At 44.4% G+C, this 23999-nt stretch overlaps 1 protein-coding gene across 2 annotated transcripts in view; it reads left to right on the top strand.

Annotated features, from left to right (window-relative positions):
* The window catches only part of lpp (LIM domain containing preferred translocation partner in lipoma), a 110757-nt gene that overhangs the window by 48653 nt on the left and 38105 nt on the right, over nucleotides 1–23999 (top strand). For both annotated transcript variants that reach the window (XM_037469363.2, XM_037469365.2), the window contains 3 exons: nucleotides 36–139; nucleotides 2459–2581; nucleotides 14909–15496. In XM_037469363.2, the coding sequence (XP_037325260.2) occupies nucleotides 36–139; nucleotides 2459–2581; nucleotides 14909–15496 (815 nt within the window). The remainder of the gene's footprint in view (nucleotides 1–35; nucleotides 140–2458; nucleotides 2582–14908; nucleotides 15497–23999) is intronic.

Raw genomic sequence — 23999 nt, 5'->3', positions numbered from 1 at the left:
GCTGTTTTTGTTCCTCTTGTGTGTGTCCATCCCAGCGGACTACCCCCCACCTCCGCCACCTGCCGAAGAGTCAACCGGTTTCTCACCGCCGCCTGGTTCATTCCCGTCTCCTCCACCGTTGAACTCCTGCGATTTTCAGGTGAGGGGTCATTGCATCCCGTTTGATCTCGGTTGTCAGGAACTCAAAGAGTCGTCACGGAGAGCAAGCTGGAGCTCTGCACGGAGTTCACCCGCGAGTCCAGCAGCAAGGGAGGAAAAGTGTGTGTCCGCCTGAGCAGCAGCTCGCAGAGCGCCCGCCTCTGCTGCAGCATAGAAGGCTGACACCTATCGGTGGAGCCGGGTTATAATACCCACAGGCGCTCGCTCCCTCCCGGGGGATATCTGGCCCCTGCTGTCTGACCGACACGCTCGGCACTTGACCCCTGCTGCGAAACCCCTCCGGGGGCTCCCCCCCCTTCAAGACCCCTCTCTGTTTATGATGATCCCACCAGTGCCTTGTGCCGAACGAATGCTTCCTCTGTGAAGGCAGATTTAATTGAGTTGTGCAATGTGTGCAAATTCAACTGCTCCACACAAACTGCATGCATACCTGTAGACAGTGAAGAGGTGCATCCTGGGGATTAGGGTGGTGTTGTGGCCTCATGGCCTCCGCCATAAGTTATGAAGGTGCAGCCCAAAGACGACAACATTTGCAAATGAAAAAAGCGTCAACAAAATTATACACATAAAAAATCGGTGCAAAATTAAATTTCACATTTGAAGCCACAGATATTCTTGAGTAAAAAGTCAAGGAGCGTGTTTATACCAAGGCCCTGCCGGCCTCACTCCGCTGCTACCACACCTGTTGTCTACTATGTTCCTCCATGTGTACATATATGTAGTATATAGTACAGTGTACAATGTTTACGTGGATGTGCAGGTGCAGTCAAAATGGTCCTGATGATCTCTAATGTGAATGATTCGCTTTAGTGTCTTTCCCCACCGCTACCGATCTGCCATCTCTTTCTCAGCACCACAGACAGCGTCCGTAAAAAGGAATGAAGTGCTTAATTAGTTTTCAAAGTGCTTCACGCTTTTCATCTCTGACTTTTCTTCTCCTGTCACATTGGCTGGCCATGCAACTGAATTCCTTAATACACCACTGGTATCTTAATTACGTGCCCCGTAGCCAGAGCAGAAGTCTTAAACTGCATGAAAAAAGAGGGTAGATATCAATCAAAATGTCTTTGTATCTTTGTCTCTGCGCCCCGGCAGACAAATCTCACACTTGAGCGAATATGTTTTAACGGCGCGTCCTCCAATGAAAGGAGAACTACTTCTCGTCTTTATGACGGAGTCAGAGGTGCGGGTCGGGACGGGTCCACGGCGGCGCCTCCAGCAGGAGGGAGGAAGCAGCTAGTTTACATTATGAAGCGCCACACGCCAGAGACCGCAGCGTTTCCTTTCATCCTCCCCTTATTCCCTGTTAAATACTTTTTCTTCTTTCTTTTTTTTCCTTCTCTTTTTCTTATGTTGATTTGAGACAAGCCATTAGTGTTTTGCTTTGTTTACCCCCCCCCCAACCCCCTCTCATGATAGCCTTAGATGTTTTTTAAGCAGCAGCAGCGCTGCTCCAAATGGAAGCAAGCTCTGCCTGTAATAGATTGTGACAGGTAATCCAAACACATAACATTAGAATAAGAAGCAGTCACTGATCCAGCCAACTCAAAAAGCCCCCGCAGGCAATTGCAAGAAGTCTTCTTGCAGTTGCAGCATAGTTCAGAGGACTAAAAATATATCTGTCATTCCGTGGAGAAATTCCCGGGATTTTTTGTAGAAAACTGAGTGTCACTAACGGTCAGATCATTTGGCTGCAGATTTTTGTGTACGATTTCTTGTGATATCTTTTAAATTTGTTTTTCTACGTCGGTGTGGTGCTTGCTCTGCAGTGAAAGTGGAAAAATGAAGATGAATAAATCAGCGAGGTCTCAGACTGGCGCTTTCAAGCTTCGTCTGGTAATAAACCGGACGAATCAAAGCAATTCTCATCATCTTTCATGGCGCACAGGTTTAAAATATGAAATAGGAAATGATCAGACTTTAATTCTTTAAAAAAAAATGAGAGAAAAAATTGACCTTTTTGTTTGAAATACCTCTGGATGAGATTTAGATGAATAATGCATGATGAATGAAGTGCTGTAAATCCTAGTGCGCTGCAAAGCAGGAGGTGAATAGTGCACTGCTTTATGAGCAGACAATGCGCTGCTTCAGAGGGAAGTCTCTGCTCTTGATGTGTGGCTCTCTGCAGGATTGTGTCGGGTCAAGGTGAAGCACGACCCCCGAGACTGTAATCCACAAGAGAACGTCTCTGAGTCGATGGAGCCGCTCCCCGTTGATGATTATCTGTCCTTGACACGTGACCTGCGCCTCGCGTTGGTCACTTCACTCACCGCGCGCCGTGCGACCTTTTTGCTCGCAGATGGGCGGACCGGGGAAGACGCTAGAGGAGAGGCGCTCCAGCCTGGACGCTGAGATCGACTCCCTCACCAGCATCCTGGCCGACCTGGAGAGCAGCTCGCCCTACAAGCTACGCACCCCCCAAGTACGTCCCGACACACACACGCCACCCGTACACACACACGTCTAACGCACAGCTGTTTGTCGGGCTACTTTTCACATTAAAAGAGTTTAAATAACTGATCCTGAATAGTGCTATTCCATTTGGGAAAGAAGTTGGACATAATGTTTTGACAGTTTCAAAAATAGTACAAACCAGCAGTAGTGATGTCATCAGGGCTGCTTAACATCTTTAACGTGACGGAGAGAATGCGTTAGAACCTGGGCATTATGGGAAATGTAGGATGCAGACTTGTATAATGGGCTAAAATTTAGCATACTTTGACTATCTTTCACAAGACCTCCAACTTCATTGAAGTGGAGAACTTAATGATTAATATTTACATCCCACTGTTTAAGATGAAGCAGTTGTACAGACAAAGCGAACCACTGGTACTTACTTACTAGTAATTGCACTAAATTAAAAGACTGCAGCTAAAATTCCGACTGCACATAAGTACAGACTGGTTTCACACCATCTCATTGAAAGGACAGACTGCATTAATGATTTTCCTGCAGGAACCGGACCCATATGTAGCATCTTTTAAAATGTTTTGCACCAATGAAAATCTGAGTATTGACCTATATCATTAGTTGATATTAAACGGTTTTAAGACCAACTTCAAAAAGTCAAAGCCTTGGGCAGTTCACTAAGTAGTTTGACACACAATAAATGTAGGACACGCGGATAAAAAAACCGAACCAATAGGAAGTCTCGAAGGGGGCTTTGAACACAAATCATATCTCAAGTGGGATAGTCGAGCAATAGTGTAATACCTGAAAGGCTGTTATCTGTCAAGGCTATATTCAAAGTAAAGAGAAAGATATTCCAGTTTTTATTCTGTGGCTTGTTTACTGCGTACGTATCATGTCTACATGTTGTCTGTTTTATTTATTTATTTAAAGATGCATATGTGAGCTTGAAAACACGTTACTGTGATCAATTATTGAACACGCTATTCATTTGGCTACAGATGAGCGTCTGCGTCCTCATTCAATGTGCACACATTTATATCCACTGACCTATTAAGTCACATCCACTTTAATGTGGAGGGAAAACTACTTTCAGAGCACAGATATCCTGAATATACTATTTTCAGGCTTATAAAATGCCCATTAAATGCTACCTTTGTGGAAAATCACACTTCAAACATGGTACTTTGGTGGTAAATGTGCAGCGGGACAAAGTAGACTCGTATGTTGCTTTTGTGCTTCAGGTTTTGCGAACAGGGGTGCACCTCACCCACGTGTGAAAACGATTGCACCACACAGGGGAAACGTGGCGGATCAAGGGGCGAAAAAGAAATGAGCCGAACATGTGTGAAACAATACACACTGCAGGCAAGAAAGTCAAATCTGAGCTAGTGATTTCTGGTAGGGTTCGTCTTAATTACACCAACACCATACTGTAATAACATAACATCATGGTACAATGAGTAAAATGCCTTCATGACGGCGTGGTAGTAGAAAACAGACATTGTGTTGTTGGGTTTACCGTAGCCATGGACCAGACCACAGGTGTGTGTGTGCATGTTCTCTTTGATAGAGAACTTGATTAAGTCCAAGGCCTTTCCCCTCAAAAGTATTTATGCCTGCAGCCAAATTGCGATAACACTTTCTCAAGAAATAAAAGGTTTGAACAGATCTGTGCAGGCAGAGGACCAAATGCCACGTTGCGGTTGACATATTGGCACTCTGCCTCAAGTAGGTTATTTTAGCAAAATGCTTTGATCCAACTCTTCATTTCTTTAGTAAAAAGGTACGAATGGATGTGGTACATCTGGAAATTTTTGAGGGCAATGATTAAAGTTTCCGTTTTTTGTTTCTGACTACGGAGCCTGCGTGTTGTCATACACTGTAGTGCGTGCTTTTAATACATCCCCTCCAATCAGATGTATTGGTTGTCTATTTAAAGCAGTAGAAAATGTGATCCTGTTCCCTTAAATAGTTGACCAATAGAAGCGCAAAGCACAGCTGTAAAGAGGAACGACGGTTGCTGCTGCTCGATGGAACGGTTGTTTTTCTGACTTTTAGTTCCATAATTTAGAACATTTCCAGGAATTGGAGTATCTATTTTCTCACCTAACTGGCACCATAAAAAAGCAACACATTTTATTTCCCAAAATGTCGTAGCCTTCTTTTAACAGTAGAACAAGCAAAGCATGCATCCTTTTGTTATGGCCTGTGACTGCCCAGTATTCATTATATTTACATACTGCCAGCTGTCAGTGTTACTTTGGATAAGCGTTTGCATCACTGTGAAAGCATCTGTTCCTGATTTATTCTGCGTTTTATGTAAACAAACACAAACAACGTGCACTCAGTGAAAATGCACCGAAGACCACATATTGAGACACTTCTATTAGGATGCACAGCGACCAGCTGATGAAACACTAAATAAAATATAATATAAGTGCACACCTTTCTTGGGTTAAAAAACCAAAAGCGAAACATGTGCAGTTTGTATCAGTGCAGCAGCCCGAAAGCCTTTGTCAACACGGCCTAAAAAATTGATGCGCACCTCTGAACGCCCGGCTCACGCTAACTAATGTATGGCCGCCGCCGCGCTCTCTACCTGTCGGGGTCAGAGTCGTCCCGCGTCTTTATTTTTACCCCGGTGCACCCGGTGTGAGCTTTTTGTCGAGTTCCAGGCGAGGAGCTGTGCCGCCTGTGTCTCAGTGAGTGCACATGCATGCCGTGACATGTAGAAATCCCGGATCGTTATGTACCGGGACGTTTTGTTGACTTAACCCCGCTCCCACGCTCTCCCACCGCCGCTGTGTCTTCTCTCTCAGAGCTTTTTGCACATTTCCGTTTGATTGTTTATTTTCTAGCAGCATGAACATATGCATGCATGCATGCATGCACGCACACACACAAACATGCTGTTACTCTCTCCTCAGCTGATGCTGATTCTAGCTGATTAACTCAGGTTGACCTTCGCCGCCCCCCCCCCCCCCCCCCCCCCACCCCCCCTTGCGCAGCTGCTCCCGTCAGTCCGTTCTCGGCCTCTTTCCATGCTTTATTCTCCCACGCAGCAGCGGGCCGGGGCTCCTCGTACCATCCCGCCTCGGCACAGCGGCACAGCGCTAATCTTCCGCCTGTATAAGCAAAGAGCAACGAGCGCTCCTGATTTACAGCTTTTCGACGCGCAAAGCAATTACAGAGCCAGCTCTCCAAAAATCAATAGGTCCCTTCCAAGCTCTTGGAGAAGAACCCCCCCCCCAACTCTAAATTTGGAATCGGTTAAGAGGACGTACATGTGCCAGCCTCCCAGACGACGATTGCAGTGGATGTTGCTGCTCATTCATAAAAATTCCAAGTAGCATTCCGGCAAACGTTCAGCCGGCACTGATGCCTCACACACATCAAAACGATTTGGTTTGCTTTAGTTGGTATTCTATGTTGCATAACAGGGGGTAATGAAATGTGATCATTATATAATCCCCATTTGTTCTCTCTCCACTTTCTGTCTTCGATGCCATTCGGTGTTTGACACAGTTAACCAAGTTTGCGTTGCGGTTTGAGAGCTTCATCCTGCGACAGCAAAAAAAGGGAAAATGAAGCCGGACCTGATTGTGATGAGCCTTCTTTTTCATTTTTTTCATCACATTTACATATCAAATGTTTGAACATAGTTTCACAAAATTGTCATAAATGTTATTACTCATTTGTGAAAGTCAATTCTGATAGTGCTTTTATTCCCCTAAATTATCCAACTTTTATAGAATTTCTAGCAAGTTTATTTGAAAACGATATTCATGATCATCTGCGTTTCACTGAAAACAATCTGAAGCTGTGGCAGAGCTCTGGAGAAGCATCAGATGCACTATTGAAACTGAAGCGTGAGTGGACCACCTGGTGAACTTTTCTGCCCGTCATCGCGCATGGTTTTTAGGATCCCTGTGAGATCCTGGTATCTCTTTAACTGTGAGCCGGGCACGGGGAAGACAACACAAAGAGTGCGTGCTCATGATAAAACCCCTTCAAGTGTGCTGTACTGCAATCTGCGCCCAACCAGCCCCACTAATATGCAGCGTAGGCCTGTCTGAGCACATCACATCTGTTGTGGGGGGAGTTTACAAGCAGGCCCGGATGAGTGTCAAAATAGTGCGCTCGTCAAAGGCGCCTGGGCGGGGGCTGCCGAGGCCGTGACCACCGCGACCTCTGATTCACACAGAGTCCCGCCGCCTTTCTAGTAATCGAACCCGTTGCCATGACACTGTCTTTTTAAAAAAAATATAATGTGTGTCCCACATCTTTAATCGACTCCCGCTCTTTTCCATGTGATGTTTTCACTATATTTGATTTGAATCATTTTCTGCTTAAATGCAAAAAAAAACACAGAGATTGTAATCAACAAATCAATTCCTTATGTACAAATTAAGAAAAAGAGACTATTCCAGGGGTGTTTGGTAGAGTCTTTTCGCTCTCGCTGAGCAGCGGATTTGCTGAGGACAAAAGTACACACAAGTGCTGATGCACTTAGGCAGCAAGCCACCGCGCGACCCGGGAAGTTACCAAGTAACAATTTAGTTTCACATTAAGCAGTGACATTTTTGTGCCAATTAAACCCTAATGCACTACCTCCATTAAAACCTCGTCCCAATCTGATTCAATGCGGTGTGATGAGATCTGAGTTGAAATTAAAAAGCTCTTCCTGTCTGATCCATCCACTCTGTGCAATGATTACGTGCAGCATCCTAAATAAAATATTGAATGTCTCCGCTCCATACACTTTTCCACTAGGATAAACCTGCATCAAGAATAATGTGTGTGTGTGTGTTTTGTGGGGGGGGGATCTTTTAAGTGAGGAGAGAGAGCTACTCCACTCGACTGTCACCGGGCTGCCTCCTGGCAGTGCTTCTGGGACCCGGGATGTGTGACTCACTCACAGACATGGTTCCACCTCAATTAACAGTCGAGGCAGCAAAGCGCACTCGAGCCGTCTCTTTGTTTGTGTCCATGTTGGAGACTCGCGTTCACATTTGTTAGTGCTGTCTAGAAAAAAAAAAATCTGACAAGTGAACAAGGCTGCTGAGGTCTTGGGTGCCTGTGAGGAAAGAGGTCGTGACCCTGAAACATCAGACCGTCACAGTTCATGTGTAGCGTGGTAGACTGTGGAGTCCTACATGGCTTCTTGGGTGTTTCCGCTTGTCCGTTGACTTCCTCGTGGCCCTGATATCGGGGGCCGCCTCGAGCGAATTCCTTCCCTTTGGATTCTAGTATAAACCGATAACAATTTGGATGTTAAAGGTCACCGGCCCGACACGCCTGTCCCATTGTTGTGCAGGAACTTTGTGAGCCAATTGGTTTTACAATGTAACGGTTTAAACTGGAGGTCACCGCTCTGTCCATTTTACCTTGGCCTCCAATGCCAATACCTGCAGGTCTCATAGCTCTCTGTCAGTTTGTCTTTCTGGACCAGATTCATAGAGACACTGCAAAAAGACGGTGTTCCCGAGCCCATAGTTCATCTGCTCTGGTTAGATGCAGAAATACAAGCGCTCCAAAACGTCAGCAGACCAGCTGCTGCTCTGCCTGCGTTGGTTTGTTTGTGTTTCCTGCTCGACGTCAAATAGCTGGAAGTGTGTGTGGATCAGGTCGTCATGTCCGCACGGAACAAACGGACATTATTGCAGTCTGCTGACAGTTCAGCTGAAGCCAAGTGCTTGAAATGCTGCTGAGACAGATCGTTGGGCTCCGGTGCCCCGAGGAGGCCCTCGCTTCACGCTGCGCCCGTCAAGCCCGTCTCTCAACAGGCGCAGGCGATTCGGAGATTTGGTGGGTAAACCTTGGAAGTACAGGTCGTACAGCTACAAGTTAGGGTTCAAACATGAGACGCAAGTAACGAGAACCATTTCATTCCATCACTAAAGGTCAAAGGCCTGTTCAACCTGTTTTCTACACGTGATGCTGAGGATGACCTGGAACAATAAAAACCAACAATCAATGGTCTGATTAAAGGAATAGTTTTGGGGGGAAAAAAACAGATTTCCTGTTGGATGAAGGTATTGATATCAATCTCACATTGTTTGGCTAAATATGTAGCTCTGACCAGCCTAGCTTAGCATTGGGCTGTTGGGAAATGGTGTTCATTAGATGCCTTTCAAAAGGGATTCAATAAATCACTTTAAAGGTTTAAAGGTTCACCAAAAACAAGATTCAAATTCTCTGAAATGCTCACTTCCGTAGACTGTCCTTGGTTCTCCGTTGACGTATGTTGGTACAAATGTGTGAGATGGAAATGCTTTGTAGGTATAGTTGTGTTTTCATGATTGAGGGGCACTCTGATATCCTTCGTAGGAATTTGAAGGTTTTGCTACTGTTCTAAAACATGGTTTTAAATGTATTCTTTCATAGATGAAATGTATCATCCTTATACAGGTTACAGTGTAGCGCGAGCTTCAAGCTGTTGAGCAAGGTCAGCCTGTACGATGTTAAGGTATCAACCAGCTCCCTACATCCGAGCCAAAGGCGTAGATATTTTCCACTCATCAGGGCTGCCATCCCCCCCTGCTTATCCCCGTTTAACTCTTTTCCCTCCCCGCCCGCTTCACACGCTGCGGTTCCCTCCTGATTGCTTTGTTGCTGCGCCGAGCGGAGATGTTGGCACAGCGCCGGTGGCAACCGGCGACCTTAAGGTCAATCGGGCAGCAGGTTCCGAGTTTTGACGGGGGCAGCCAACTGTGGAGAGAGGAGCAGGCCTTTGGGGCGCTCTTCGTGTTCCGTCAATGTTTGTTAGTCAAATAAACTGTGTGCAATCACCCCTTTGTCTTCTATTAACAGGGTGCACCAATGACAAGGTTAGTTTGAGCCAGGGACACTCTGACAGTCATAATAAACACCCGCTTTACATCACAAAGTCCCTGGTGACGATGCTAAAAGGCCCACCGTCAACTGCTGTCATGGTGCATTATCCATCTTCCCAATAACATTTGGGAAGCTTCCAGCGCAGAGACATGCAGCCCCTGGGAGAAGCGTTTGGGTTTCTCGTCTCTGGGATTGATTATATCGACGCTCGGTAGGCGAACGGGCGACCAGCATCCCGGCTCACAAGTGCATCCCAAAAACAAAAGCTCCCCTCGTTGCAGGGATGATTCAGGACGTGTGCGGCAATAGGCCGGCCCACAGTACTGCAGGTGGTGAATTCTGCTGCGTGAGCGCCTCAAAACACACATTTTCTTTTTTTTGTTTAGGTAGCCTGCAGAATGGCTATTATTATTATTATTAATAAAAACAACTTTTTAGTTGCATCTGAGAAATATGCCCTACAGATGTATGATGTAATTTTATCATTTTATAAACAATTCTTTTCGCAGGATTACATAAGGGATTTGTTTTCACCACAGACTTGATATATTGTGCTGTGCAGGTGACTGCTACCTAATGTATGCTGCGTCTTCATTATCCTCGCTGTTCTTTAAGTCCATGTATAGTAAATTAAACGAGTTGCAAAACTTTTCAATATCCCAAATGACACCAATTTAGACTTTAGAAATTACAGAACAGAAATTCTAAATAGACCACATAGCACTGAATTTCTTTTTTAATATTCTTTCAAATTTCCTGTACAGAAAAAAACCATATATTTACATAATAATGGATCTGTTTTTTTGTGTTGTTTTAGGGTAGTTTAGGGGTGGGCAAACTTTTTGACTCGCAGGCCGCAGGGTTCTAAAATTTGACAGAGGGGCCAGGAACAGATGGATGGAGTGTTTGTGTGAGCTAATATGAAGGAGATGTAACATCATTACATGACATGATTTGGCTTTTAACAAGTAGCAAAGCATTTATTTGCAAGGCAGTTGAACACATTTCAATACAAAAACGTGGTAACTTGACTGATCGTACATCATGAAAACATCTGAGGCCTGCGGCCAAACCAATTATCTACACTAATTGATGTAAAGTTTTTTACTTGAAGAACTATCAACCCTTTCAAATGTAAATGACCATTGTAAACATCCAAATCAAGACCGCATAAAATATATATTTAAAGTCACTAAATCTTCAGCTCGGTGTGTAACACTCGACTGGCCCTCCACTTTTCATTGAAGTTTTCCTTTCTCTCATTTCTTAGATTCATGACAAGTTTTTTGCTCTTGTTTCGGTCCTCCGGCTTTGTCCACAACCTTCACTTGCACTAAGCAGTTGTGTCAAAAGCCTCCACCTGTCACGTGTGTTTGCACGTCTATGTTGCATAGTAATGAATGTACGGTGGCCGGGGTGGGACATGTGAACTGGTAGAAATGTGCGTGTCTCACGGTCAACGCGTGAGGCTTCAAACCCTGCAATGAGTTTATTATTTCAGATGTGGTTTTAGAGGACTACTGTAACGGGCTGTCTTATCCAGTCTCATACAGTCACCAGAAAGGGGAGCAGCCATGGAGGGACAACTTATTAAATGTTAAATTATTGTATAGATATATTATTGGTTGATATTTTCAATTATCAAATTTCAAAGTTACCGGCAAATATGGATATTTAGCTACAGAAAAATCATTATCAGAAGCCACAGCACAAATAGCACAGCGGAGATATTTTCAAGAAAAACTACTTGGAGAATTGGAAACATTGCCTTAAAATATAAATACATGTGTATATATGTTTACTTTAGCTTCAAGACGCACATGAGTTCTCCCCCTTCACATCTGTGTTAGTAATCCTGAATCCAAGCTCTTCCACATCCTCGGATAGTGTTGCATTTCACATTCCGTTTCAGTCCGACTCCAGTCCGTGAGTCAAGTCCACGATGTACTTTATGAACATTTGCAAAATGTAACAGATTCAATTAAGCACTTAAGTCATATTCGGGTCAGCCAAGATGCGCTCATTCAAACAAATATTTCCCTTTGCAACACTTTTTTTAATGGCCTTCTACCTAAGTCATGTGAAAAAAATGGTAGAACCTTTGGTACTTAATTTGTCCTCTTTAATTACATAACAATCGTTGTTTGGACAGCTAAGTGGAGCTGTTCCTGTAAATCTACCGCGATGAACGAAGTGGGACACTGTTCTTAGGACTGATTACATCACGGTGACACGCTGTGAAAAAGCAGCAAACGTGGGATGCAGGGCACATGCAACGGCGTGGGTGAAAAACTGTACGCAAATATTCCCTCATGAAAGGCGAGGGTTGTCATGCAACTATCACTTGAAGGAGCACAAAAAGAACGAACCTGATATGCAGATATAAGATAGGCGGAGCGAGAAAAGTTCCCAGCGTGCGCACAGCACACTTTTATCTGCAGAACTGAGAGATAGTTCCAAACAGCTAGAGGTCTCGCCATGTTCCACGGAGACATTGTTTAATCATATTTAATGTGCCTTATCTCGGACTATTTTAGGAGAGGCAAATTGATACCCTCAATTGCGTGTCTGTATTGAGGCTGGCGGATGGTTCAACGCGACTATTGTGCTCCGATTGTGCCGAGACGAGATGACTGAAAGTGTGCGGGGGGGGGGGCTGGGGGAGATTAGCATGCGCGTCGACTGTGGATCCTTCCACGGCCGTAGTGCGAGTGCTGCAGACGGACAGATGCAGGGGGGGGGGGGGCGGTCCGGTCGATGGAGGCTCTTGTATGATTAGAGAACGGCATAAAGTTGAGAGAGAAAAGCACCAAAGGTTTCAGATGAGTCTGAAAAGATGCACAACTTCTCCCTCTTTAGGGGCATTCCCCGAGCTTGCTTTAACAAAGATTTTTTTTTTTTTAATAAAAAAAAAAATCCCCCCCCACCCTTGTGGTTTGAAATGCAAAGTTAACAGTTTTACTCAGCCCCCTAAGGCTGGTATAGTCTCTCCTAATCTTTTTTAATGTGTCAAAAGGCTTTCTTGAGAGCCTCTGTGAATTTTCACACATAAGTTGTTTGCAAAGTCAGTCTGAATTACAGTGTGGGGTGAGGGTTAACTCCTGAAGGCGTTGGGGAAACTTTTTAAAGTGTGTGTGTGTGCGCGTGTGTGTGTGTGTGTGTCAGAGACAGCAACAGAGTATGATGTATCAAGAGAAACAAAAAACTTGTTTGTGTGCAATCATACAAAAAGACCATTTAGAGTTCATTCATTTTGCCCTCATATTGTCCCTTAATGTTAATTTTAAGTGTACATTTTGTGCACCATGTTATGGAAAAATAAACAGACAGTTATTTGTGTCTCCTAATAACATAAATGGTTAAAAAATACCTGTTTTCATGGCATTACACTCATACAACAATGTAATAAAGTGTGGTCCAACAATAACGTGCATTTATATTAGGAAAGGTTTTCTGACCGAATTGACTAGTTGGCTTTTTAATAATAGAACTATTAATTAAAATATCCTGATTATAAGATGCAAAAATCTTCACTTAATAAAGAGCAACTGAGCAATGTATTTGTTGGAAGTGTCATGCTGTTGCAATGTTGTCCATGCCCAACCAATCGATCCTGTTACTATCCTGTTATTACCTGTAATGACCACGCATCATTACCAACAGGTCAAAGTCGCACATCAACTGAAACCATAACTTGGTTAATAACAGACATTTTTGTTCTGGTATTATGCATTTGGTAAGATTCATTGCCCTCAGAAAGGCGTGAATCCATTCTCTTAATGTAATTTGTGGAAAACGTACCATGACAGTGTAATTATTTGGAGGGGGCCATTTTGCATTTCCAGCGCTCGGCTCAAACTAAATGCTAGTCTATGTTCTAAGGCCTTAAAGATCAATTAACAATCTAGAGTATTTAAAACCCATGAAACATTTAAATGAAGTCATTTTACTTCCTAAAGGGCATAGGGGAGATTTCATTTTTCATTTTCCATACATATGCAGACAGACACACTTGTTAAATACACCCCAGCACTAATCACTGAAGTAGCAATCTAACATTTAATGGTTCCTTAGGGGCTCCCCTCTGACTTAGATTAGATGGGATTTAGACCAAGTTGATGCACCTCCTTTACCCGATAACTTGGAATTATTTGTCTGTGTTGCAACACATTACCGGGAAGGGAATTTGACAGAGTACCGTTCACTGATGGAATTCAGTTTGAACAGAAGATTACGGCATCGTTTAGCAGTGCAGCAAAACAGATATTTGGGGCACTGCTGAAGGCTTTGATCAACTATAAGGGAAAATCGATTGGAATTGTTGCTCTGCCCCAATTTAGAAGACATCTCATCAAACTAAACTGCAAAGGGGTCTAAAGACTACAAGTGTTCCTTTTTGTTCCCCTAGTGCGGCAAATGTAGTAATTGACTCTTGATTTTCGGCTTCAGGCAATAACCTAATAAGGCCATCCAAGGTTAATGATAGACCCTTTTTAGACTGGCTTAATGTCTGACACCGATATGTGGTGGTAGTGAAAAACAATTATTACTTACATGACAGACACCCAGGGCGCACGCCTCTGACATTGCAGTGAAGCGCTGCTACCGCGTCTTCGTTGTGGTTTGATGCCGTGCCATGCCATGCCACGGTAAACTGGCCAGGCCTCGGATCAGAACGCCACGGCCATTCACACAGCGGAGGGTCCCTGCAGCGGCTTGGGCCGGCTGCTTTACAGCCGGCTCTCCCCAGGAACACCAGCGTTGCAAATCTCCGTGATTTACTATCCATCGAGTCCAAGGAGCCGGAGTCAGCACAAGTGTTGTGTGCCGCTGCCAGTCGGCTGTCATGGCGTCCTCTGCACAACAATCTATCCCCTTCCCCTCCTGCTTTATTAGCCATAGATTTCTGGGTGGCAGTGCACGCTGTGGAGCCTTTGCTGTCGAGGTAATTGACTCCAAGAAGGCAGGGTGGACAATAAACCACAGCGTGGGTAGATGGCTGTTGTATACATTGGTTTCTGTTTGTCCAGTCAGTGGTGGTTAGCGCTGTCCACCAAACCATCAATCGGCCTGCATGTTCTCCCCCTCGGTCTGCGTGGGCTCTCTTCCTCCCACAGTCCAAAGACATGCTCTGGGGGGTTAGGTCAATTGTCCCTAGGTGTGTACAAGTGAATGGTGGTTTGTCTCCAAGTCACCCCTGTGATTGACTGGTGACCAGTCTACTGTGTACCCCGGCGACCCTCTGAGGGGGAAACGCTATAGAAGATGACTCCGATGATACCACTGGGGGGACAATGTGGGTCCAAACTGAAACCTGATGGATGTCTTTGGAGGCTTTTGCACGTATCCATGGTCACCAGAGGATGTCCCCCATAGACGGACCGGACAATGGTTTCCCTAGATGTTATTTTCCAGCTGATACAGAGTCTTTCATTGAGCAGTAGTGAAATCGAGTTCTTTTTTTGTTTTAACTGGAGCCAAACTTTCTGCTGTTTTTCAGAACTCCTCGGCAGCCTCCACCCCCAGTGCTCCAGTGACGGGTTACAAGCGCATGGTCATCCCAAACCAGCCGCCGCTGACTGCCACAAAGAAGTCTACGCCCAAACCTCAGGCCCCTGGGGGGGTCTCGTCCACCCCTCCTTCTCCTGCCTCCCCTGTGGTAAAGGCTCAAAGCCACGCCGCTCCTCAGCCTGTACCAGCCTCCTATGCCACAGCCTCAACCCCGAGCCAGCCCACTTTCAACGTCCAGGTGAGGTCGGCCCAGCCCGGCCCCCAACATCAAGCCCCAATTGGCCACAACTTTGGCCAGCAGCCAATCCGGGGCCCTGCACAGGTGCAGTACATGCCCGCCCAGCCCAAAAGTCCTGACTTTGCCTATGGACCACCACAGCCTGGGTTTTCCCAGATGGCTCCGATCGGATACCAAGAACATCCCTATACAACACCCCAAGGTGTCGGCATAAGTCCCAGGAGACCTGAGCCCGCCCCCGTCCAGGCTTACCAACCTCCAGGCCCCAGAAAGACCTACATCACCGATGTACCACCAAGTCTGGTTCCTTACACTGCTGGACCAGCTGTTCCGCCAAAGGTAAGCCTGGTTTTCATCACATAGAGAGGTTGCCTCTATCAGTTGCCGTATTTTGTTATGGAAATAAACCATATTAGAACAGTTGAGAATAACGCAACAATCGACCCTCTTATCCATCCATCCTTTCTTCTATCTATCATTTTCATACATCCTTTTGCCCCCACCTTTCATGGTCTGGAAGGTGGCATTGGGTTAGACCAGTCAGGGCATCGGTTTCCCCAGCTCCTACTGGAGAACCCGCAGCGTTCACAGGGCAGCTTAACAGGACATTTAATCCACCCAGCGCGTTCTAAGTTGGCCCCCAGGGCTTCTTCTCAACTATACATCCCTGGAATACCTCTACAGGGAGGGATCTGCGGGGCGTCCTGATTGGTTGCTCGAACCACCTAACTCGCTCTTGTCAAAATGAAAGGGCAACAGTCCTTCTTCAAACCTCTGTGGGATATTTGAGCTCCCCTATCTCAAAAAACCTGAGCGCAGCACCCAAACACCATGGGAGTTATATTGAAAATTCTGTCCTCTCAGTTGCTACTCAAATTCTATGAGAATAGTTACGCATTTGATGATGTAGAATTATTGAGTGGAAAAAAAGCTTTCACTCGTTTGCAATATCTGCATAACTGAATTCCCTTCATCAATCCAGATGTTGACAAAGTGTTGACCCTCATCTCTTGAGCCGAGGGAGTCACGGTATGTTGTAAGAATTTCCCATCGGTTCTTCTTCCTCTGGGCTTCTTCTCAGTCATGTTATACACTACTTGATAATGTAGAAGTGTGACTGTGTTCGTCAGTGGGGCTTTTACTCGTGCAGGTTTGAGTGTGTTTACGTGCACAGAATGCATACATTTGTGCAGCATCAAATGGCAATTCTACAGGGAGCTGCTTGCCATCTTCCATTGAAATGCGCAGAATAAACAGTTGTGTTAAACTTTATGGATTTTTGAAAGATCTTCTCCGTTGGGGGTTTCCACCATCTGATTTAGTTTGTCTCATAAATAGCAGCTTGTATTCATGTGCGGCGTGTACATCTAAGCTTCCTACATTCAGTCTGTTTATTTTTTGGTTTAATTGTGTAATAATCGTAAGTTATGAATCATTTGTTTATATATTCTAGTACAACCACTATGTCTGTAGTGCTGCAGCCCTCGAGTATTTAAATAATACATTTTCTTCCCATTCAATTGATTTATTTTGTAAAACAATGCTTTGGCCTTTATTAAGGAGCATAAGTAAATATACAAAAGAAGAAAGAAATGATCATTTGGTTTCCTTTTCAGGAGGATTTCTCAGCGGCATACCTCAGAGTGGTTATGATTTGGTCAGTGAAGATGAAATCATCTTAAATAATCGTCCCATCGTAGCTCAGAAAACGCAACTAGGAACCCAAACAATTGAGAGCAGGCCAAGAAGGACTAGTGGATTTCTTACTGCTGCGCCTTCCACATGGACCCTCAGCTGGTGGAAGAGGAACACTTTTATTTGGGACAGGCGGCAGCATGATGGCATGTATTTGGCCCTCCAGTACATGTTCAAGACCCTTTCCTGAAAAAAAAAGTAGGATTTAGTCGCTTTTCTTATTATTTTTAGAATCCATTGTCAAACCTACCAATAAACGCAGTTGGAATTATCTACACTCCAACCTGAAATAACTCAATCTAATCTCTGCAAGACTGGCATGTGACCGTCTTAGGCCTGGCCTCAAGCTTTTAAAACACATTGCTGTCAGAGCTTTTTATATAACTGTACATGAATGAGAAGAACGACTAAATACTGTCATCCCTTAGAACAGTTGTGTATGCCACGGAGACAGCTATTCTAATCTCAATGCATTCAGCAGTCGACAATCTCTGGAAAGTGCAAGGCCCTTGAGTTTTCTCTAATTCAAGGTTTTTATGCTGGTTCAAAATACAAACTGGGCCTCCCGGCCTCTGGGAAAAGCTCATCAAGGACTGTACTTTACTAAATACAAATTAGCTTCAACATCGCAGAGTGTCTTAAAAAGAAGTCTAATTATATTTGTTGAGAACAAAAGTCTACACTTTGCTTGAAAAGCTGGCTTTGGTCCCAGTATGATGCATTATTAAAGAAACAAAAGGTGGCGTTTAATAGATTTGTGAGCATCGCTTTGATTTTAGATAAAAGAAAATCACTAATTTTACAGATGTATATATAAAACATATTTTTGTCTTTGTTTCCCAAGGATATACTGTAGCAAGATAATGTGTTCTGTGCCTCCCTTCCACCCCACACCCTTGTGCTTCATTTGAATGCTTTGAAACATATCGGGGAAACTTGGGATCTCATATGCACACCCGGTGCTTTAAATGAATCTGACCCAAACCGTAGCTCCAATCAGTCTTTTTGTCTCCTATTTGTCTCCAGTATCGCAGCTTTCTAAAGCCTGAATAAACCTGACAAGATTAGACGGAAAGCAAAAATCTGTCAACTTTGCCTTTCATGATCATCACGGTGCTTGAGCCGATGTCGTGGGATTTTGGTGACCTCTTACAAATGGTGTTAAATCTGCTTAAAAGGAGTGGCTTGTGTAGCTTTTAATCATCCGTTTGAATAAACCAAAATCTAGTCAATTAAAGGAGCTATTTACATGTTAGTCCATCTCCAGTTCATGTTGGTTTTATGTAATACCCAAGACCTTCTCAGTGGGAGGTCTGTGACTTTGATTGAGGACTTTATTCAAGAGATCACCCCCACATAATTGAGGGTATTCATAGAAGGTCAGCGTCATTAGAAGTCCATGATGAAGTCCTTGGATGAGATTCTATGATCTGGACTCGTCCTGATTAGCGCGCCAGCTCCGCCCCCCACTCTCCCCACACCCGCACACACCTCACCCACATCCACCCAGCACCCCTTACTCCACACGCAGAGTGAAGGTGTGTAAGCGGCTCCTCACATCAACAGGCTCCAAGGATGCTTAATTAACCAAATCCAACAGGGTTTGATCTCTATTGTACTCCCAAAACCATTAACCGATTTCATGGCTGCCGGTTAACATCCTAATTTCCACGAGTTTCTCCGGCTACCCCAAAAATTGGAGGAAGGCTTAGCTGGATGATGACTCGTGTTATTGCTGAGCTTGAGTGACGTTTGACAGCGGAGGATTATTTTTGAACCGCTCAATCCCCGCCGCCAGTTAAAGCTCCCTGGAAGGTCAATGGTGGTTTCAACTGTCAAACATGTTTAAATATGTGACATCTCTCCGCCTTGCAGTCCTGGCCACTTTGCCTTTGACCTGCACCAGAGCATTTGCATACGGCGCCATCAGGATGTGTCTGGATGTGCCCGTTTTTGCGATATCGCATGGTGTCGCTAAACGATAATGATGGAGAACAAGGCAAATACTAAATATGTAAACACACACATATTCAGAAAGACTGTGCCTTAATGTATTTACTCTATAATTCGGGTGGAGTTTTACAATCTGAATCGGGTCCAGTCTACATCCTGGACATGGTCAAACCCTACATCCCAACCCGCACACTCCGCTCTGCATCAAGCTGCTTGTTCCTCCCTCTCTGAGAGCAACACTCGACTAGATCACAACTCTTTGCTGTCCTGGCTCCTAAATGGTGGAACGAGCCCTCTGATGGCATCAGGACCAAAGAGAGCCTTCACATCTTCAAACTAAAGACACACCTCTTAAGACTACACCTAGACTAGAAACACTAACAAATTGTAGCACTTAAATTGTACTTATAATGGCTCTTATCTATAACAAGTTGTAAAAGAGCTTATTTGATGACATTGCACTTTCTTGTTACTTGTTCTTCTGAGTTTGTGTATCTACTGGCCGAGAACAGACTGCTGTCTGCGGCGTGAGATGAGGCTGACCACCCGGTGCTGGAGGCGTCAGATGGTCCCGTTAACTACACCTCACATCTCCGACATCCTCCATGGAAATTTTTACGATGGCTGAATGTTAACAAACCGGCCGCAGAAATGTTGCTTAAACACCTAATTTCTCGCCTGAAAATGTCCTAAAATGACATTCCGTCCCTTGAATATGGTAGTATTTATAAACTTGGACGGGCGAGCCCGGACTTCAAGGCATATTAAGGAAGGGCGTAAGATTGGCGCATTGCGCTGTTCAAAATCAGCGCTCTTTGCTTCCGCCTTCCGGTGTAACTGAGATGCTCTCACATTGTATAGTGAGATGCTCTCATGTTGTATAGTGAGATGCTCTCATGTTGTATAGTGAGATGCTCTCATGTTGTATAGTGAGATCCTCTCATGTTGTATAGTGAGATCCTCTCATGTTGTATAGTGAGATCCTCTCATGTTGTATAGTGAGATGCTCTCATGTTGTATAGTGAAATGCTCTCACGCACACTAGTGAGATGGCATGAGTGTCTCAATAGTGTGTGTGAGTGTGTCTCAGTAGTGTGTGTGGGAGTGTCTCAGTAGTGTGTGTGGGAGTGTCTCAGTAGTGTGTATGACAGTGTCTCAGTAGTGTGTGTGAGAGTGTCTCAGTAGTGTCTGTGAGAGTGTCTCAGTAGTGTGTGTGAGAGTGTCTCAGTAGTGTGTGTGGGAGTGTCTCAATAGTGTGTATGACAGTGTCTCAGTAGTGTGTGTGAGAGTGTCTCAGTAGTGTGTGTGAGAGTGTCTCAGTAGTGTCCGTGAGAGTGTCTCAATAGTGTGTATGACAGTGTCTCAGTAGTGTGTGTGAGAGTGTCTCAGTAGTGTGTGTGAGAGTGTCTCAGTAGTGTCCGTGAGAGTGTCTCAATAGTGTGTATGACAGTGTCTCAGTAGTGTGTGTATGACAGCGTCTCAGTAGTGTGTGTGAGAGTGTTTCAGTAGTGTGTGTGAGAGTGTTTCAGTAGTGTGTGTGAGAGTGTTTCAGTAGTGTGTGTGAGTGTTGAGTGTCTCAGTAGTTAAGTCCTAAACGGCCCCTCATACATTTACAGTTATCAGGATGGAAACGGCAATTTTTTTTTGCAATACTTGTGCACATCAAGCAAACCATTTATCACACTTTTGTAAAAAATCACCATGGAGGTCAAAACAAGCAATGAATAAATATAATCCAATATGAAATACTAAATGATTTGAAATAATTAAATGTGAGCCATCAAAAATAGTGTTAATAATTGACGTACTTGGACCGTAATGGGGAGTGGTTTGTCTGTACGCTGTTTAACCACACTTTCACAAACCTCAACTTTAACCCCACCATAACACCTTGCATTACTGTGGTTACCCTGATTCCTTTAAAGGCAACATGTCGCCCTTACTGTGTGCTACATCTGATAAATATCGCTTAGTCCTGTAACCTGTTACCTGTAACTGTTTTATGGCCTTGACGAGTCTGCTACCTTCGTACAGAAGTGCAAGACTTATTTAGACTACCTGCTTGTAAAGCAAAGCCCAGACTTGGGTAGGACTAGACTATGAAGTGGCATGCAGAGGTCAATATTACTGCATGTCTGTGGATGATGATTGAGAAGTTAATTGGGAATAAAAGTGTGTTTCCATGAGAGACCCTTGGAGGACTCCTGAAAAAGTATTGATTGAGAGTAACTGACAGTTTTTATGTGGAAAGTCAACCACTAACAAGACTCTCAGAGTGTCCTTTTTCTGCAGTGTCGGGGAAATTGCAGTAAACAAAGCTGGTGCTTATATTAATGCCTGGAAAGACGATCAGGTGCGAACACTTGCTGTGTATACATCATCCTCCTCGGCTGATTGACCCCAGCTGCCCTGTGCTCTCAGAGCTATGAGGAGCTCTTAAAAGAGGCCAGCTGACTGAGTGTAGATTAGCAGCCAGGGTTCAGGGCTACCATGTGTAACTACAAAGTGAGAGCCCAGGGCTTCGACGAGAGGAGAACATGCATCTGCAGCCCTGTGATCTTTTCTCTGCATGGAGATGCACCTCGGAACAAATTGCACTTTGTTCTACAAAGTAAATGGTAATCTGTCTGTATTTCTATGCATTGATACACCAACTGGTAGAATGATAGGAAATTGGATCAGATGAGTTATTGATCTCACACACATTCTGGATCATTCTCTGAATTCTTCAAACGCCCCGTCGAACCTTTTACAAACACAGCTTTTCCACATATTTTTGTGCATTTCTCTCTTCAGTCTTATCTATAGAATTTCCCTCTGGCTACAAGAAAAATGAATGAATACTTCTTTAGAAATCTTGAGAGCTTTCTATTTTTACTGAACCATAAACTGTTCAACATGAGAAAAAGCAGCCTTAAATTCTCAGTGTGCACCTTTATTCAAGTGCCACCCTGTTTAAAAGACAAAACCATGATTTCTATTTCTGTGTAGCAATTACTGCCAAGTTAATGTTGAGTGGAGCTTTGAAGAAAATGCCACCACCTAAATAAGTGTTTGTAACGACGCTGTGAACTGCGCGGTTTCAAAATATCGCTAGTTAGTCTGGGGGGAATTTCTGCCGGCAGATCTGCCCAACTTTAGAGACAGGAGCTAAAAAGACCAAAAGGTTGTTGGTAACTGTAATTGTACAGCCACAGTGTATAGCCTAAAACCCATGGTTATAACTAGAATCAGAAAAAAACCTATGATTTTCTTATCTTAAGAAGAACTATATATGTAAATGCTGTTTGAATAGGAGTCCGTTCGATTGGCTCGGGTCAGTTGACTGACTCGTACTTTGTAACCACGCAGCACACATTGCTGTTATCACCAGAAGACGTTACAAATCCAGCGCAGGTCAGACGCGGTGACAGCGATCAGCTGGATGTCTCCCACATCGCCGACGTACAAGCGCCCGCATATAGCCACAAGCATGCTGCCCGGTGTCGGGTTCTGCTTACTGAATGTTTCATGGACGACGGGTCGGTCCACTTGAGGTCGGGAGTGGAAAGTAGCTCTCCTTCTGTTTCACCGTCTCGTGCAGGCACATGACTTCTTCCAGTCGCTGATTTAGGCGTTAAAACAAGGCTGTAGCACATCTGCAATGCAAATATAACCAGCAGCGACGGCGAGAACAGATGAGGCCCATTACGGGTTTTATTATTATTATTATTATAAGTGATTGATGGTCAGATCTTTAAGTGTTTGGTGATAGTCCGTTGCAAATAATATAATTGCTTCAGAGTGATTAGTTTACTTCTGTATCACCATTATGTTTGTGGTCCGATAGTTTGTATTTAAATTGGTTTATTAGAAAGCGCTCCACTGTAGATCCATTTTCAGGACTGCTGAATTAATAACCGGATTAATAATTGTTTTTTTTTATAATTCACAAACTTTAATGACAGACTCATCAAGTGGACTACATAATTTACTGCATCTAGGGTCAGATGTATGAAGCCATGCAGCTGGGACATTAAAGGGACGCTGGAGTCTCTGTCCAGATGTTTTGATGAGGGGGTCCCGAGGGAATCTTTTTGGGCTAACAACTTGCTGCACCCTGTGTCGTCATACACAAAAATAGTCCCTCAAGAATCTCTCTATCAAAAAGAAAATATTTTCCAACAAAGGAGTATTTTTGTTCCGTTATGTCCAATCAGCCAATAGTTTATTATTCCCCTTAAAGTGCTGTCCTTGTGTCTGAAAAGACAACAACTCAGTGCCCCCTTCAGCATGTTCTCTTACCACTCTAAGTTTGTGGAAGGTTTTTGTGTGTGTGTCCATGTGAGGGGTATACAAGTGGGTCCGAAAGCTCCTTTACTTCCCCCCCAATGCTTTATTGTCTTTGCCTTTGGGTATTTGATCATTGCTAACAATGTGATTTATCATATTTATCTTCATTTCAGGCTGGACCTTTTCAGTATAATTGAAACACTTGCTGTTGCTTCGGGCTCTGTCTTCACCTGCCGCCAATTATTCAAAGCCCCCCCCCACCTCCATGCAAGCCCCGGGCAAGCGGGCAGTCCTTATTTTCAAGCCCTTTATGGTTACGCTGTATTTAATACTGATCGGTGACCATGAGAAACATGCTACAACTTGTTGTGCAGCTGAACACCTTCTCTTTTATTATAATTAGTACAAAAAATGTGAAAGTAAATTGGATGGGAATTTAATGAAGACTAGCTCAGCACTTGCATCAAATAATTCTTATTGTTATGCTTTTACGTGTTGGAAGAAAGAAGTGGCTGCGTGGCCTCTTCACGTCATCATTCTTCGGTGTGTTTGCTGATTGGGTCAGCGGTTGCCTCCTCAGTAGATCAGAAGTGTTTGTCACATAACCGCTTCATAAATAATCGGCCCCTGCCACCCCCCTCTCCTCCGACCCCCGCTCGGCCCGTAAATAACGGGCCGGATCGATAACCCGTCACTGCAGCACCATCCGAAGCGTCCGAGCGGTTTGTTTATTTTGACGACCCCTTCCTCGCTGGTCCTATAGCGAGGACATGCAGATGTTGTCCTGCGAGCGCGGAGATCAGTCCGTGTGAGACAGTGGCATGCTGGGGGACAGCTGGATGAACCTCCCTGCATTCACTGTCTGATGTGACGACATCAAAAGCATTCCTGCAGCACTGTACCGCTTCCTTATTTTTTTTTT

The sequence above is a fragment of the Pungitius pungitius genome, chromosome 7, assembly GCF_949316345.1.
Source record: "Pungitius pungitius chromosome 7, fPunPun2.1, whole genome shotgun sequence".
NCBI lineage: Eukaryota > Metazoa > Chordata > Actinopteri > Perciformes > Gasterosteidae > Pungitius > Pungitius pungitius.
The sequence above is the reverse complement of the archived record's forward strand: the minus strand, read 5'-3'. Positions and strand labels throughout refer to the sequence as shown.